General features: G+C 39.0%; 1 protein-coding gene across 1 annotated transcript; it reads left to right on the top strand.

Moving 5' to 3' along the window:
• The first annotated feature begins 318 nt into the window (after positions 1 to 318).
• LOC102314582 (voltage-dependent N-type calcium channel subunit alpha-1B) lies at positions 319 to 13853 on the top strand. Its single transcript, XM_005952048.3, has 3 exons — positions 319 to 1307; positions 7016 to 7233; positions 10442 to 13853. Exons 1-3 carry the CDS (start codon positions 1019 to 1021, stop codon positions 10988 to 10990), a joined length of 1056 nt encoding a protein of 351 aa, XP_005952110.1. The 5' UTR covers positions 319 to 1018; the 3' UTR covers positions 10991 to 13853.
• Positions 13854 to 14334: the final 481 nt, after the last annotated feature.

Genomic DNA, 14334 nt, shown 5'->3' on the forward strand with positions numbered 1-14334 from the left:
ATTAGTCCCACACGTGGGAAATTTGTTTTGTCACAGCAGGAAGTGGACAGTGCAAAAGTTATGAGGCAAAAATTAGGATACAATAAGAATAAATACAGTACACAACTGTACAGAATAGAATAAAATAAAATACTATATACAGTAGAATAAAATAAAATAAATATACAATAAGATAAAAATAGAATACAAATACAAATGCTATATAAACTGAGTAAAAATACAACGATGACAGAAAGGATTATTGCACTTAGTATTATTGCATATGTATGGGTGTGTGTGTTTGATCAGTTAAAGGAGTAGAAAGTAAAGATATTTGTTTAAAAATGTAGGGAGTAAAAGCAAAAAAGTAGTCAAAAAAATAAATACTTAAGTAGAAATTTTAGATATCTGTACTTTACACATTAGTGTACTTTGTTATTTCTGACCTCTGAAAATCAGTTTGTTTTTTTTTTTAGCTATTGCTAAATACAGAGGGGTTTTTTTTTTCTGGAACTAGAAGATGTCTCTTAAAAAGTCTTATTCACCCTTCACTATTAATTTTGACTTTTTTTTAAAAATAAATTTTCTGTTACAGATCATTCCAGTTGGGTGTTCCATATATGTGAAAAGTCTACAGAATGTTATAAAACCTGAAACTAATTCTATCTTAAAATAGGTTAATCAGCTGAATGAATTAGCTCCTACTGGTATGAGTGAAACACCTGGTCCTTTGCCTTTAATTTCCTCGTCGTGGGATCAATAAAGTCTTATCTTATCTTATCTTATCTCATCTTGATACTTACTTACTATTTACTAAGACAGACTTGTATGGGCAGATTGGCCCTGTGCTCCTAATACTGATGCATTCTTTAGCTAAATGTAAAATGTTTTCACTCCCTTTGTTGTGTCATGTGGGACAACAGTCAATTATTCTAAAACACAACACAAATGATTACATTTGTGCTGTAATGTATTTTCTTCATCAGATTAAGCAGTGGGCAATTACTGTGTGGATTAAATAATTAGATGCAGTTGTTACATGAAGCTGTGGGGAAAAACAACTCTAAAATGTATTGCTGACTGGCTTTCTCTATCCGTCTTTCTCCTTCAGTCTGTCCCTGATGCCAGCCCTATGAAGCGCTCAGCCTCAACTGTGACCCCACAGCGGCCCCAAGAGGTCAATTTAAGAGACTACACCCTGGAAAAACCAAGCCAGGAGAGAACCCACCACCATCACCGTCGCTGCCACCACCGTAGAGACCGAGACAGAGAGAACAGACAGAGGTCTTTAGATGCACCTTTGGCAGGTCAACCTCCCGGTTCTGCTGGTAAAGTCAGTCAGAATTTATTCACAAGCACTATCAAAATCACAGTGTACAAAGACATTCAGTATCATCTAGTCCCACTTAGTATTGGACTGTCTCATCATGCTATCCTATAATTTTATGTGATTGTTTTTAGTTCAGTTGCAATTCATTTATATGGTGCCAACTCATAACAATAGTTTCCTTTAAGGGGCTTTATATTATAGGACGCGTGATCTGCAATATTAGCAAGCGCCCCAGCTACTCACTAAGAACAAGGACTTGGGTGACGATGGGGTTGAAGAAGTCCCTTTTAACCAGAAAAAACCTCTAGAGCAGTAGGAGAATAAAAAAGCGGTGAAACAAAGGATCTGGAGGAGCAGTGCACAGTGGATTGTGATCCCCAGCAATCTTAGTGTCCAAGATGAAGACTCTGCTTCCCATTCTACTTTGGAATGCTCTGTGAACTACAGGTATACCTGCAGTCTGAGAGCAAAAGGATTTGGGGAGATTTATTAGGATTTATTTACGATAAATGATAACGACTTAAAATAGAGAGCCAATAAAGTGAAGCTTAAAAGGAAGACATATAGCCTCCCTCACATCCTAGTTTTTCGGCATTACTAAAATGTGTTCCTTATTTTGATAGTATTGCACAGATGAAATAAGGCAGTCTTGTTTCTTTAACATGCAAGTTAAAGGAGACAGACATTTGGGTCAAAAATAAAACTTAGAAGCAGAAAATGACACGTATTCCAGATATCCAGACTTTCATAGTCTAATCTGCATGTCAGTGGAATCACAATGTTTTCTGTTAACATCACCTAAGTAAGCTCATTGGGTGAGCATCACTTTGGTGAAGGTCAATAGGTTCACTCAACCTACTGAGTTCCTGTTTCTTTCATCTTTGACACTTAACTACTCCCACAGTTTTTGTGCTATTTTCACCATTCAAATTTTAAACTGTTCTGCTATTTCTGCTAATGCCAGCTACAGGGCTCTAGAGTGTGACCAATTTGGTCGCTTATGCGACTTAATTTCTCAATAGTGTGACTAAAAAAAATCCTAGGTCGCACTGGTGCAACCAGCTGTTTAGTACAAAAAAAGGTCTCCGCAACTCTGGAAGTCTCTGCGTGGTCAACAGTAGACACACATTATGCCCATAACATGGTTTAAACCAATCAGAGATAGTCAGTGTGTACTTTTGAAAGTGCAGGCGGATAGAGAGAGGTGAGCAGCTTGAATAAAGTGATATCGATTCATTGAATCCTGAATCAACTTTTAAATATAAATGTATTTTACCAGAAAGGCCAGAATCTCAGTTTAAACCTCACAAAACTATTTCAACAACCACCAACAAGCTAACAGTAAATGAGAACAGCTAAACGGATTCCACTCAAAGACGTAAACACAGAATGCGGCCCCGACACATCAGTGAAATGTCAGCTTTATCACCTGACGACATGTACATGGACGCGTTGATGCTGAAAGCTGACAGCTTACTGATTCTGATGCGTCGGGTCCATGCTTTGTGTTTACGTCTTTTTTTGCGCTAGATTATGATGCTGCAGGTTTTGTCACTCTCCAACCAAAATTGACTGCAGCAGCAAAAGAAGATCAAAACTTGTCTTCACATTTGATAAACATCATCATGAATTCCCTCTTACTTTTGCTGTTTTGCTTCCGCCACAATAAAATCACACTTGCTGCACAGTGCTTTTTCTCTCTCGGTGTACTTCTAGAACAGTTTTCTTTCTCAAATCTCTGTTTTCTGCATTATTCATTCGATTATTAAGCACAAGTCATGTACAGTGCTGTCGGCTGCTGTTTTGTTTTTCTCCAAAAATGACCTCCAACAAGAAAGCCAAATTTCTGCTGTTTAATAGCGAAGAAATGTAAACTTTTTTAAAATGATGCCAAATTGCAAAACAAGTGTCCCCTCTCCCCACTCCCTTTCAGCGGCAGGCAGCAGCAAACAGATCATCAGAGGCCGAGATGATGATTAAGTTTAACATTGTCTACAATGTCTACTACTGCCAAAGACTGCCAAAGCACTTTAAGAACAAGGACTTTCAGTAACTTATCTTTCTTGTAGAATGGTGCTCCAAATAAAGAACTTTGTGTTGACAAGACTGTTAGTTAATAATTTAAGCATCGATATTGCCTATATCGATATTGCCTGTATTATTTTATTTTTTTTAAAGTGCACATGTAAAACTACAGTGTTAAGCGATGTTGTTGAAAAATTTGTGTGCACCTAAACTTTTGTGAAACCTTTGATTCAGAATATGAATGACTATCTGCATCTAACAAAAAAGTTAGGCGCACCAGTGTAACCATGGAAAAAGTTAGTCTAGAGCCCTGCAGCTCTATCTTTTGGTGCTCATAACTTTTATGCATTTTTAAATATTAAGCTTTTTAACTTTTCAACTCGTCATATCTTCTAAACCGGGGACTCCAGAGACATGAGCCTTGTGCCAATATCTTCAGACACTCCTGACGGTCACGGTAAAATAATTTTTTTTCATACCGTTTACCGTTTTCCCATGAATTACGTTTGTTTCAGGATAGGAAATCTGTCTTTGCCTCACTGAGATGAGCAGGTGCCCTGAGAGTGGGCAGCACAGGTTTGAATCCTACTTGTGGTTGTTGCCGCATTTCTTTCCCGCTCTCGCTCCTTCTGCTTTTTTTTTCTTTCTCGCTCCTCTTCAGTGTACCCTTTGAAATAAAGCAGATAGTTCCGCTTCTTCAGCTGTTTTTGGCACATGATTTCCACTACATGGCATTCATCCAGTATTTTTGCAGGAAATGCAACTTTTACTAGTTAACAAAGCAATTTGCAGTTCGGGAAAACGATAGATAAATGAATAAATAAACAATCAAGAAATCCTCCGATTTTCTTCGATGCCACCATCAGGTTAGCGTTTCCACTTTGCCATAAGTTTTTTGCTGCTTAGTGGCAGTTGGTTTGCACTGACTAAAGGCTCACCAAAGTAGTTCAGACTCTTGTCATCTGTCTTACAGTAGATTGCATTGCAACATAGTCACTGAAATATCTCTTCTTGACAGATATTTACCTGTTCAAATGTAAAAAGATACTCATTCATATTCTGAATCAAAGGTTTCAGATTCTGACCCCTTTTGACAAGAAGGGCAGCTCTCTAGCACAGGGGTCCCCAATCCCAGTCCACGAGGGCCGGTGTCCCTGCAGGTTTTAGATGTGTGCTTGATCCATCACAGCTGATTTAAATGGCTAAATGACCTCCTCAACATGTCTTGAAGTTCTCCAGAGGCCTGGTAATGAACTAATCATGTGATTCAGATGTGTTGACCCAGGGTGAGATCTAAAACTTGTAGGGACAGCGGCCCTCATGGACTGGGATTGGGGACCCCTGCTCTAGCATCTTACCCGCTTCTTACATACTACTTCAAATATAACATGTACTGTCAGTTTAATATAGTTAAATACAAGGGGAAAACAATAAAACACATTATTGGAAAGAATATTAGGGACTTAACTTAAGTCACCTATAAAAACCTCTGATTTTAACGAAACATTTGACAAAAAATGCTTCTTGATTTTAATGTACAGTGGGGGGAAATAATTGCTAGCTCTCTGGCATGGAGGGGGACACACTGCTGAGGAGATCAGGAGGATTTTGATCTCAATAACCCCTCAATAAAAACCAACACACTATAAATAAAGCATAAAATCTAAACATATAAGTGTGAGGAGTTTCAAAAGAACAAGCACAGAAAATTAGTAAAGTCAAAAAAAAGGACAAAACAAGAGCAACATCCATCAAACGGTTAGTTACCACTTTGTCCGAGTTTTGTTGAAGTCCTGAATTCTGCGACTTTTCAGGAGCTCAGCTTCCCTTCTTTCCTAACCATGAGCCCTCCACTGAGCAGTAGTACTTCTCTGACTGTAGCAGATCACTCCTGTTATTGCTTCCAAGGTTGCTCTGTCAGAAGCTAAGGGTTAAAACAATTAAATTTGCACAATTAAATCTAGATACTTAGATTAAAGTGGATACTTATGTAAGTATCCACTTTCAAAGCAGTACTGCCACAACCTTGGTTGGCCAAGTAAATCATGTTAGCATCATAAAGCACTGTTTTAAACCATATTTATTTACAATTTGGAAAAAGAAATTTGGTGAATTAATTAGCAGTTATTCTGCTGTATTTGCTGTACAGCAGTAGAAATACTAAAAAAGGACACTGGAATCTTAAAGAACAGAAGAGTTCTAAAGCAACTTCTGAAACCTCTGTACTACTGTCCCATTAGTCCTGTTATATATTATCATATACCTTTTATCAATATTATCATATACCTTTTCTGAATAATTGAAAAAAACAAAAACAAAAAACGGTAGCCCCTTCTATTACTAGAACACGTTGCAAAGTTGCCTTCTGGTAGTTCAATCTCCTGACTACCTTCCCTCTCTCCGTTACCATCCGACTACACTTCTCTTCTATATATACTTCTACATGCACAGGAGTCTGATTATAATGCAGATATTGCACGTACAGTTAAGAAATGCACATTTCTGAGGTTGTGTTGTGGAAACATCCAGGTTTCAAGCTTCACTGTGATCCTCTTGCACTCAAAGATCCTTTTTCCAGTGCACTTGGTACCCAATCTCGGGTGGGGGTGATGATACCTGTCGTCCTGCCTCCCCCTTGCTGTTGCAATCTCTAGCCATGAGAGTAGGTCCTTCTTCTGAATGTTGGAACACCAGTTGTTTCGCCGTCAATGCTGGATGCTGGATATCAAAGATTCCATAAGCCCCTCATCCTGTTCAAACTGCTGGGGTTACTTATGTAGTAACATTGCAACAGCACCCTGTTTTTTATTTCTTTATTTCTTGCCCACTTACAGTAACGAATTAAAAGTAATCCCGTTACTTTACTGATTACTTATTTTCAAAAGTAATTAATTACTTAGTTACTTAGTTACTTTTTAAAAACACGATTTACAACCTGAATAGGTTATAAAGCGATAGATTTTTCAGCCCAATTCTACTTTTTCTGCATAATCCATCATACAAAATGTAATCAAATGGAAAGGTCCCTTTTTTAAAACAGGTTTACCCTGGTGCAGTGTGCCGCAGCAGTCAGTGGAAGAATCCACGAGTTTCTCTGTGAATTTTCCATTACGTCGTAGCGCACTCGGTGTTTGCTTGGAAGTTTAGGGGTTTTTTTTCGCTCTAAAAAGAAGTTTTCTTCCCACGCACAGCGGACACTAATGTTTTTGTCACTTTTTATGGAATCAAACTCAAAATAAGGTCAGTACTTTTTTGCAATAGTAATCCCTTACTTTACTCGTTACTTGAAAAAGTAATTGGATTACAGTTACAAGTAACGCGTTACTACCCATCTCTGCCCACTTATGCCTCCTTGTTCCAGTAGCCCACTACGCTATCCAGCAACTATCTGCCTCTTGGTAGAATGGTGCAGAAATGGTTGTCCTTCTGGAAGACTGTTTTCACTCAACAGAGCAACTCTGGAGCTCTGTCAGAGTCATCTCTCTGATTAAGGCCTTTCCATTCCAAACTAATTCTAACCTATTAAATGCTTAATCGTTAATTAGATTAGAAATGACCTATGCTGTTTCTGTCATGACTGTTAGAATCTTTACCCCTACTGAAACACTGTATTAAACACTGGGGAGTAAGAAAATCTTAGGACTTGTCAGAAACACCCAGCAATATTTTCTTCCTTCACAGCTGCAGTGGGTGAGCCAGCATCGGAAACAACAGCCTCCAGAGAGCGAGCCCACGACCGTGGACGCTCCCATGAAAGGAAACACCATCATTCCTCTGCAGACAAACAGCGCTACTACTCCTGTGACCGCTATTGCAGCCGGGGACAGTGCCACTCGAAATCTTCCACCGCCAGCTGTGCTGGCTCTCCAAGTGAAGGGCTGGAAACCAGCAACAAGCAGGTGGGCAAGCATGTTCTTTTTGACTAAGGTCATCTTTGAGCTTTCATTTTTTAATGTCATTCTTGTTAGTTTAGCTTAAGGTGTCTTCTTTTTTTGCAAATCCCCCCATTTTCCACCATTTCTCCTCCTACTCATCATTCAAATCGACTTGGGCTTTCCATAATGACGATTCAGGTATTTGTTGCTTTAGGGGGGCCAACACGTAGGATAATATATTTTTCTATTTTTATTCAAATCAGGCTCTTTTATCCCCATTTTTACTTTCTTTTGAAAGAATTTATAAATGCAACTATACGGTTTGGATTGTTTTATACCTATGATTTGGCCCCTGTCTTCAATGATAAGAATGGCTTGGGCAACTCACTTCTTTTAGCCATGGACATATGTCACACTCTAGAGTATTACACAGTCCAGCTTCTCGTAACATATACTCACAAGTACAGTCAATGTTACCACAGGAATATTTGACTGTAGGATCAACTTTCAGAAGACAGCCATACAGCATTTATACAACATGCCTTATCCAGCTTGGTGTTAATGTTAAATAATCTAATTTGATAACTCAGGAGGAAAAGTGTGCTATCATCCTGGGTCCATCTGCCTGTCTGTCCATCCATCTATTTTCTTCCACTTATCCGGGACTGGGTTGTGGGGACAGGAGTCTAAGCACAGATGCCCAGGTATTCCTCTCCCCAGGCACCTTCTCCAGCTTATTCTGGGGAACACCAAGATGTTTTTAGGCCAGCTAAGAGATGGAATCTCTCAAGCATATCCTGGTTCTGCCTCCAGTGGAACATGCCCGAAGAAACTCACAGAGAAGGTGCCCAGGAGGCATTCTTGACAGATGCCCAAACCACCTCAACTGGGTCATTTTGATGTGGAAGAGTAGCAGCTCTAGTCTGGGCCTCTCTCAGATGGCTGAACTCCTCACTCTATTTCTAAGGGAGAGGCCAGCTACCTTTCAGAGAAAGCTGTTTGTACCCGTGATCTCATTCTTTCGATCATAGTGCCATTCCTGGTCTTGTTGTCATTTGCCACATGAGTGTTGCAGTCTCCCAGTAGGATGACATTCACCAGATAGAGCACCATTGAGCACCCCACCTAGTGAATCCAAGAAGTCTGGGTACTCTGAACAGTTGCATAAGTGCAAACGACAGTCTAGACCTGTTCCTGAGTCAATGGCACAAGGAAACAGCTCTGTAATCCACCGTTAAAACCCTATGTACCAGTAGCTAGCCAAGTGGAAATGATAATACCCACCTCAGCCTGCTGTCACTCATCAAGGGAAACTTCAGACTGTAATCGAGCCTAGTCCCTCTCCAGGAGACTGGTTCCAGAACCTGAGCAGTGCGTTGAGGTGACCCCAAATATATTTAAGTATCTCTCAACCTCTAGCACTAGTTCAGGCTCCTTCCCCACCAGAAAGGTGACATTTTGTGTTCCAATATCCAGCCTTGATAGCCAGGGATTGGACAAGCAGGGCCCCCAACCTTGACTGCTGTGTGACAGACATTGAACCCAACCCCTAGTGCGCCTCATGCAGGTAATGGACTTACAGGAAGAAACTAAAATAAGTAAACTGCAGAGTTTGTTTTTTTTAGCTAAAATATGTGAAGGTACATTTATAGATTGTTTCAAGTGAAGTAAAAATGTGATTAAAAGAGCCTGATATGAAAGACGTGCTGTCTAGTACGTCTGTATTGCTCCCTTAAAAGCAAGAGAGGCACAAGCTGATCTGATTGAGTAGGACATGAAATGGTGGAATTTAGAGCAATTTGAAAATAAATTAGTTGACTTAATCTGAAAAATAAAGGTTTACATTGAAAAAGTCTCTTACCACAACTTCCACTGGTAAGAAGGATGAATGAAAGAGTGCAGAACACAGTGAGAATCAATGAGGTAACAGATAAGTGAGATTAAGAAAAGCGAGAAAAAAAACCCAATGCAAACTGGAAACTTTAAAGAATAGCAAAGCATAACACTATTTATCCACATAGTGTTATCTGACAGTTTTTACATCATATACACTTAACCTGTGCATGTATTTTAGATAACTGGGAACCTTTTCCATTTCAGCTGGGTGTTACAAGTCAATTAGTGCCGGCGAAAAATATTAACTTATCAATATCAGCATTTAATATAAATACAATATATAGTAAAAGTCTTGAGCCACCCTTCATTTCTTTATATTTTGCAAGAAAATTTTAAATAAGAGTAGTAATTTATTGAAACATACAAAGATGGAAATACAGTATATATGGCAAAATAGTGTTTGTACAGTTAAAACAAGCTTAGAACTCAGTATTTTGTACTAATGTCTAAATGTTCCCTACAAAACTTGATTCTTTTCATTTCTTAAGTATTCTTCAGGAATAGTTCTCCAGCTTTCTTGACCTGTTTTTTTTTTTCAGTTATTTCCAAGATGATCAAACTTCACTTCAGTATTGTTGAAGTCCAGGCTCTGTGGAGGCATGGAGTCCTGCTTTGCTTTTACTGCATTGGCAGTATATCTGGGACCATTTTCATGCTAAAAGATGACGCTCTTGCCATTCAGAAGATTTTAAGATTTTGTTGCAAATTGCATCAAAATCTGGCTCTGCTTTTCTGCTCTCATAATTCCATCAGTTTTAACAAGATCTCCAACACCATTAGCTAAAATGCAACCCCAAACCATGACCATACTTTACAGATGCCTGTAGACACTTACTCTTGCAGTGAATATGTGTTCCACTGTAAACTTTGCATTACTTAAGTCAAGTTGAATTGACTCGATATATTTGAATAAAAGCAGAATAAAAGACTGCTTTTTGTCACATTACCATATATATTACAGAGCATCAGCAAATGTGTGATATAGACAAGCAGAAATTAAATGCAGACTGTTGTGATTGCTCTGCATGTTTTTAGTGCTTTCTTTTCTGTCTGCTTTCAGTATAGCCTCTCATGACCTTTCGCTTTTCTTCCCACTTTGTCTTTTTCATCATGTCCCTCTGTGATTATCTATCCATTTGTGCGTCTTTATTTTTGTCTTCTCTGTCCCTCTTATGTTTGCTGTTATCTTACCATGTACATGTATTTTGGTGTCTTTCTTTTCTTTTCTTCCCTTGGGTGGCTCTGTACTTATACATATTCTTCCCATTTTCCTTTCTTCTCTGGCATATTTTCTTTTTCCTCATCATTTCAAATTGCTTGTCCAATTTTCATCTAGGGCAGTGGTTGGGTTAAAGGCAGCCCAGTGGCACTGAGCTCCAATACTAGCACGTCAAGCCGTGGACGTCGGCAGCTCCCCAAGATCCCCCACACCCCGCGACCCGGGGTGGCTTACAAGACTGCCAATTCCTCTCCTGTGCATTTTGTGTCCAGCCAGACCTCTCTGAGTCCCAGCCGGCTAAGCCGTGGCCTCTCAGAGCACAATGGCCTCCGTTACAGCGGCTCTCACCACTTCCCCTGCCCCGTCACTCGTATCAGCTCAGAGCCCTTCCTGGGCCAGGGCAAGGCTCTGGGTAGCCTTTATGGCAGCCTCCGGGACCAGCTGCAAGTCTTCCAGGATATGGCGGCGCTGTCTCCCAGCCCCTGTGCTGAACACTCCTCTTGGAACGCACTGCCTCACATGATGGGAGCCTTGTCTCCTGCTAAACAACAGAACATTGGTATGCCCAATGGGTACCACATCAGCTTTGGGGGTAGCACCAGCCCAGGCTCTGGCATCAGGCCACCCAGGTGTTACCAGGAGGCAGTAAAGGATGAATGGTGCTAGCATGGCTTTAAACAAACCTTTTTAATGCATTTTTGAGGAATTGTGATGAGTTTTATCATCTTCTTTGAAGGCTTTAGTTTACAGCATCACTGTGTGTGTTTTAATGCTTTATTGTAATCCTAACTTGGAGATCTTAAGTTATGGAGAACATCTGAGGAGAATGCTTTAAGGGGGTAATATTTGAAAGTGAATAGAAAAGTATCCTCTTTGTCAAAGCGCTTGTAGCAGAAAGGCAGACTTTTTGTCAATATCAAATGTCTTACAGTGTCTGTTTTTGATTTGCTACTGACACCACCATACTGATCCTGAAGCAACTTTCCATACAATATATATATATATTATATGGAAAGTATATATATATATATATGTATATATATATTGAGGTAATAACTTGGAAATGGTAAATGACCTGGTTCTTCTCAAATAGCGCTTTTCTACTCTTCCCGAGCATTTAAAGCATATATAGTAGTTATGCAACTTACCGCATTCACCCATTCATACTTCTACTTTTTTCCCATGCTTTTTGTATGCAAGTGCTTTCTATCTAACATTCCCTCCAATAGATCCATGGGAGAGCAACTTAGTGCTAGTATTGTGCCCAAAGATATTTGGCATGCAGATTGGAACAGCCACAGATCAAAATGCAAACCGTCTGCTTTACAGATGACCCGCTCTGCCTCTTGAGCTATAGCACCCGCTTAGTAATGAATACTAATTTATTCTGCTGCTTCGTTTCTTGTTATTTGTGATTGCTGATCTGTTATCCTAGACAAGATTCAGTTTATTTTTGTTGTTGTTGTTTCTTTTTTTAAATGCTCCACTAATTTATTATCTAGTCTGTAGTTGTGCCTGCTGCCAAACAGGTAGTGCTCAATGAGTTTAACAGATAACTGCTTAATGCACTTGTCAATGAGAGCCATGAGACCCAATGCTCAACTGTAGTGTATACTACACCTATACATATCCTTCCCATTTGATGGACAGGCTTTGATGGACACATTATTCACATTATTATTTAATGTGAATAATAATAATACTAATCATTTGTTGTGGTTATTTTATACAGTTTCACAAAATATCAGCCACATGTTCAGAATTCGAATTAATAACAACAAGCAATTCAGCTGAACTTAAAGAACACAAAGGATGAACTTAAAGGCCTAAGCAAATACACATTTGCACATGCATCAACGTCATAAAAATATAGGAAATTGGAATTGGCCAAGAAAATTGTAATTAACATATCTCTTTATTTAGTCAAACAATTAACCAAAAAACTCCAACTTTCAACTCTGCATTATAACAAGATATTTTATAATATGTCATATGCATTGTAAATCATTTGTGATATTACAATATTCTCTGGAGACCCAACCTATTCATTTATGTCCTTTGTAATGGACATTTGATTTAACCTATTTGAGCTACCCTACTAAGTTCTCAAGAGAGGACATCCTGGCCACTCCAATTTAGCTCCAAAGAGGCAGGGAATCACACAAAAATAAGTTAAACTGAAAGAGGTTCTCAGGAGGCTATGACCATTACTTGCTGTCAGTTGTTGCATTTCAGAGTCAGATGGTGGTGTCAACACTGTAAGTCACAGGATCAGGACAAAAATCAAGTCAGTAGTTTAATGAAATGGTATTTGAAAACCTCAGACATGACACTGTACAGATAGCTGTGCTGTCTTTAGCTTTGGACTTTACCATTCCATGATGATGCCTAATCCTTTTCAACATTCCCTCAGTGGAAAAGATGGAATTCATACCGCTGCAGAATTTAGGAATGAGATAGCGCGTGGTAGTGGAAATAGTTTTGTTTGTTTGTTTGATTGTTGTTGGGATTTTTTTTACCTCAAATTTTCCTTTCCTTTCCTTGATGTTCTTTCTCCATTGTGCACATTTTATACAATATGAGGAAAAACAAAGGAGTGTTTTATGTGAACTGCTTACAGTTTGCCATTGTTTCAGGTCTAATGTTTCTTACAGACTTCTTTGCGATGTTTTAAGACTAAGTGCCTCTCCTTTTAGATAGAAAAAGATGCAATGTTTTCTGATGCAGCCACATGAAAATAGATGTTGGATTCATTATATATATCTAGCTCTGCAGGAAAATGTGTTGTATAGAAAGCCTTATCTGCAAGCAGAGTCAATATCTACACTTAAAAGACAGGAGTGAAAAATTAAGTTCTGTTTTTTTTTCTATGTGGTTGTTTTTGATACCATGTAGTCATGTGGGTGGGAACTTAAGGATCAGCATTGTGGAAACGCTATGCTGGGATTTAATTATGAAAACGATAAATATATCATTCAATTTAAATTAAAGTCAGAAACTTAATTTGCATGCTAAAATGTAACTACCTGATATAACCTCTTTGTATATTTTTGGTAACGATGTCACAGTGAGAGTCACAGTGCAAGTATCTTATTCAGGTGGTAGAGTGTGAGTTGGGTCAGCTGCAGTGGATGGGTGTAGTTGGTTGTGGCTGTTTACTACCCAAAGTAGCAAGGATTGCTACTTTTTTTTTTTAATCCATTTTTTGTCCATTTAAATGGACACAAGCTATGTCTGTGACTGTATGTCTGTGTGTGTCTGAGTGTGCGCGTATCAGTTGTTGTTGAGATACTTGACATTTCTGGGTCATTTTTTTCACCTTTTCACATGTATCAAAAAAATTATATTGTAACATCATGCCCAGTAACTACTGTATAATGCAGTTTTACAGCAGTGATCCAATTTCTTTAGAATAATCATTAGAAAAAAGGGCAGTACGGTGGCATGGTGGTTAGCACTGTTGCCGCACAGCAAGAAGGTCCTGAGTTCAATTCCACCATCATGAATGAATGTGAGTGCGAATGGTTGTCTGTCCCTGTGTGTTGGCCCTGCGACAGACTGGCGACCTGTCCAGGGTGTACCCCGCCTCTCGCCCTATGACAGCTGGGATAGGCTCCAGCGCCCCCCGCGACCCTGAAAAGGATAAGCGAAAGTGAATGGATGGATGGATGGATTAGAAAAAAGGTCTTATACCAGCCCCTATCTTCACAGAGTAAAGAAAATAAAAGAGGCAGAGTGAATTACTTTTTCTTTGTTTCTTTTCACCGAATTTCATGTCTGTGCCTTGAGCACTTGAGCATCAACTGTTGGATTGAATATGGAGAAACATATCAGTATATATCTTTTCTGGTCAGAAGGATAAACACCACTTTTAACCCTTAATAATGTATCCAATGTTTTTCATACTAAGCCCCACAAATGCTATATGGACATTGTGGTGAGTCAGAATTAACACTGGCTGGTAAACAGTGTGACTTTTCATATGATCACCAAAACAATTTAATTAATAA

This window comes from Haplochromis burtoni, unplaced genomic scaffold (genome assembly GCF_018398535.1).
Source record: "Haplochromis burtoni strain Fernald_Lab_line unplaced genomic scaffold, NCSU_Asbu1 Contig_1281, whole genome shotgun sequence".
NCBI lineage: Eukaryota > Metazoa > Chordata > Actinopteri > Cichliformes > Cichlidae > Haplochromis > Haplochromis burtoni.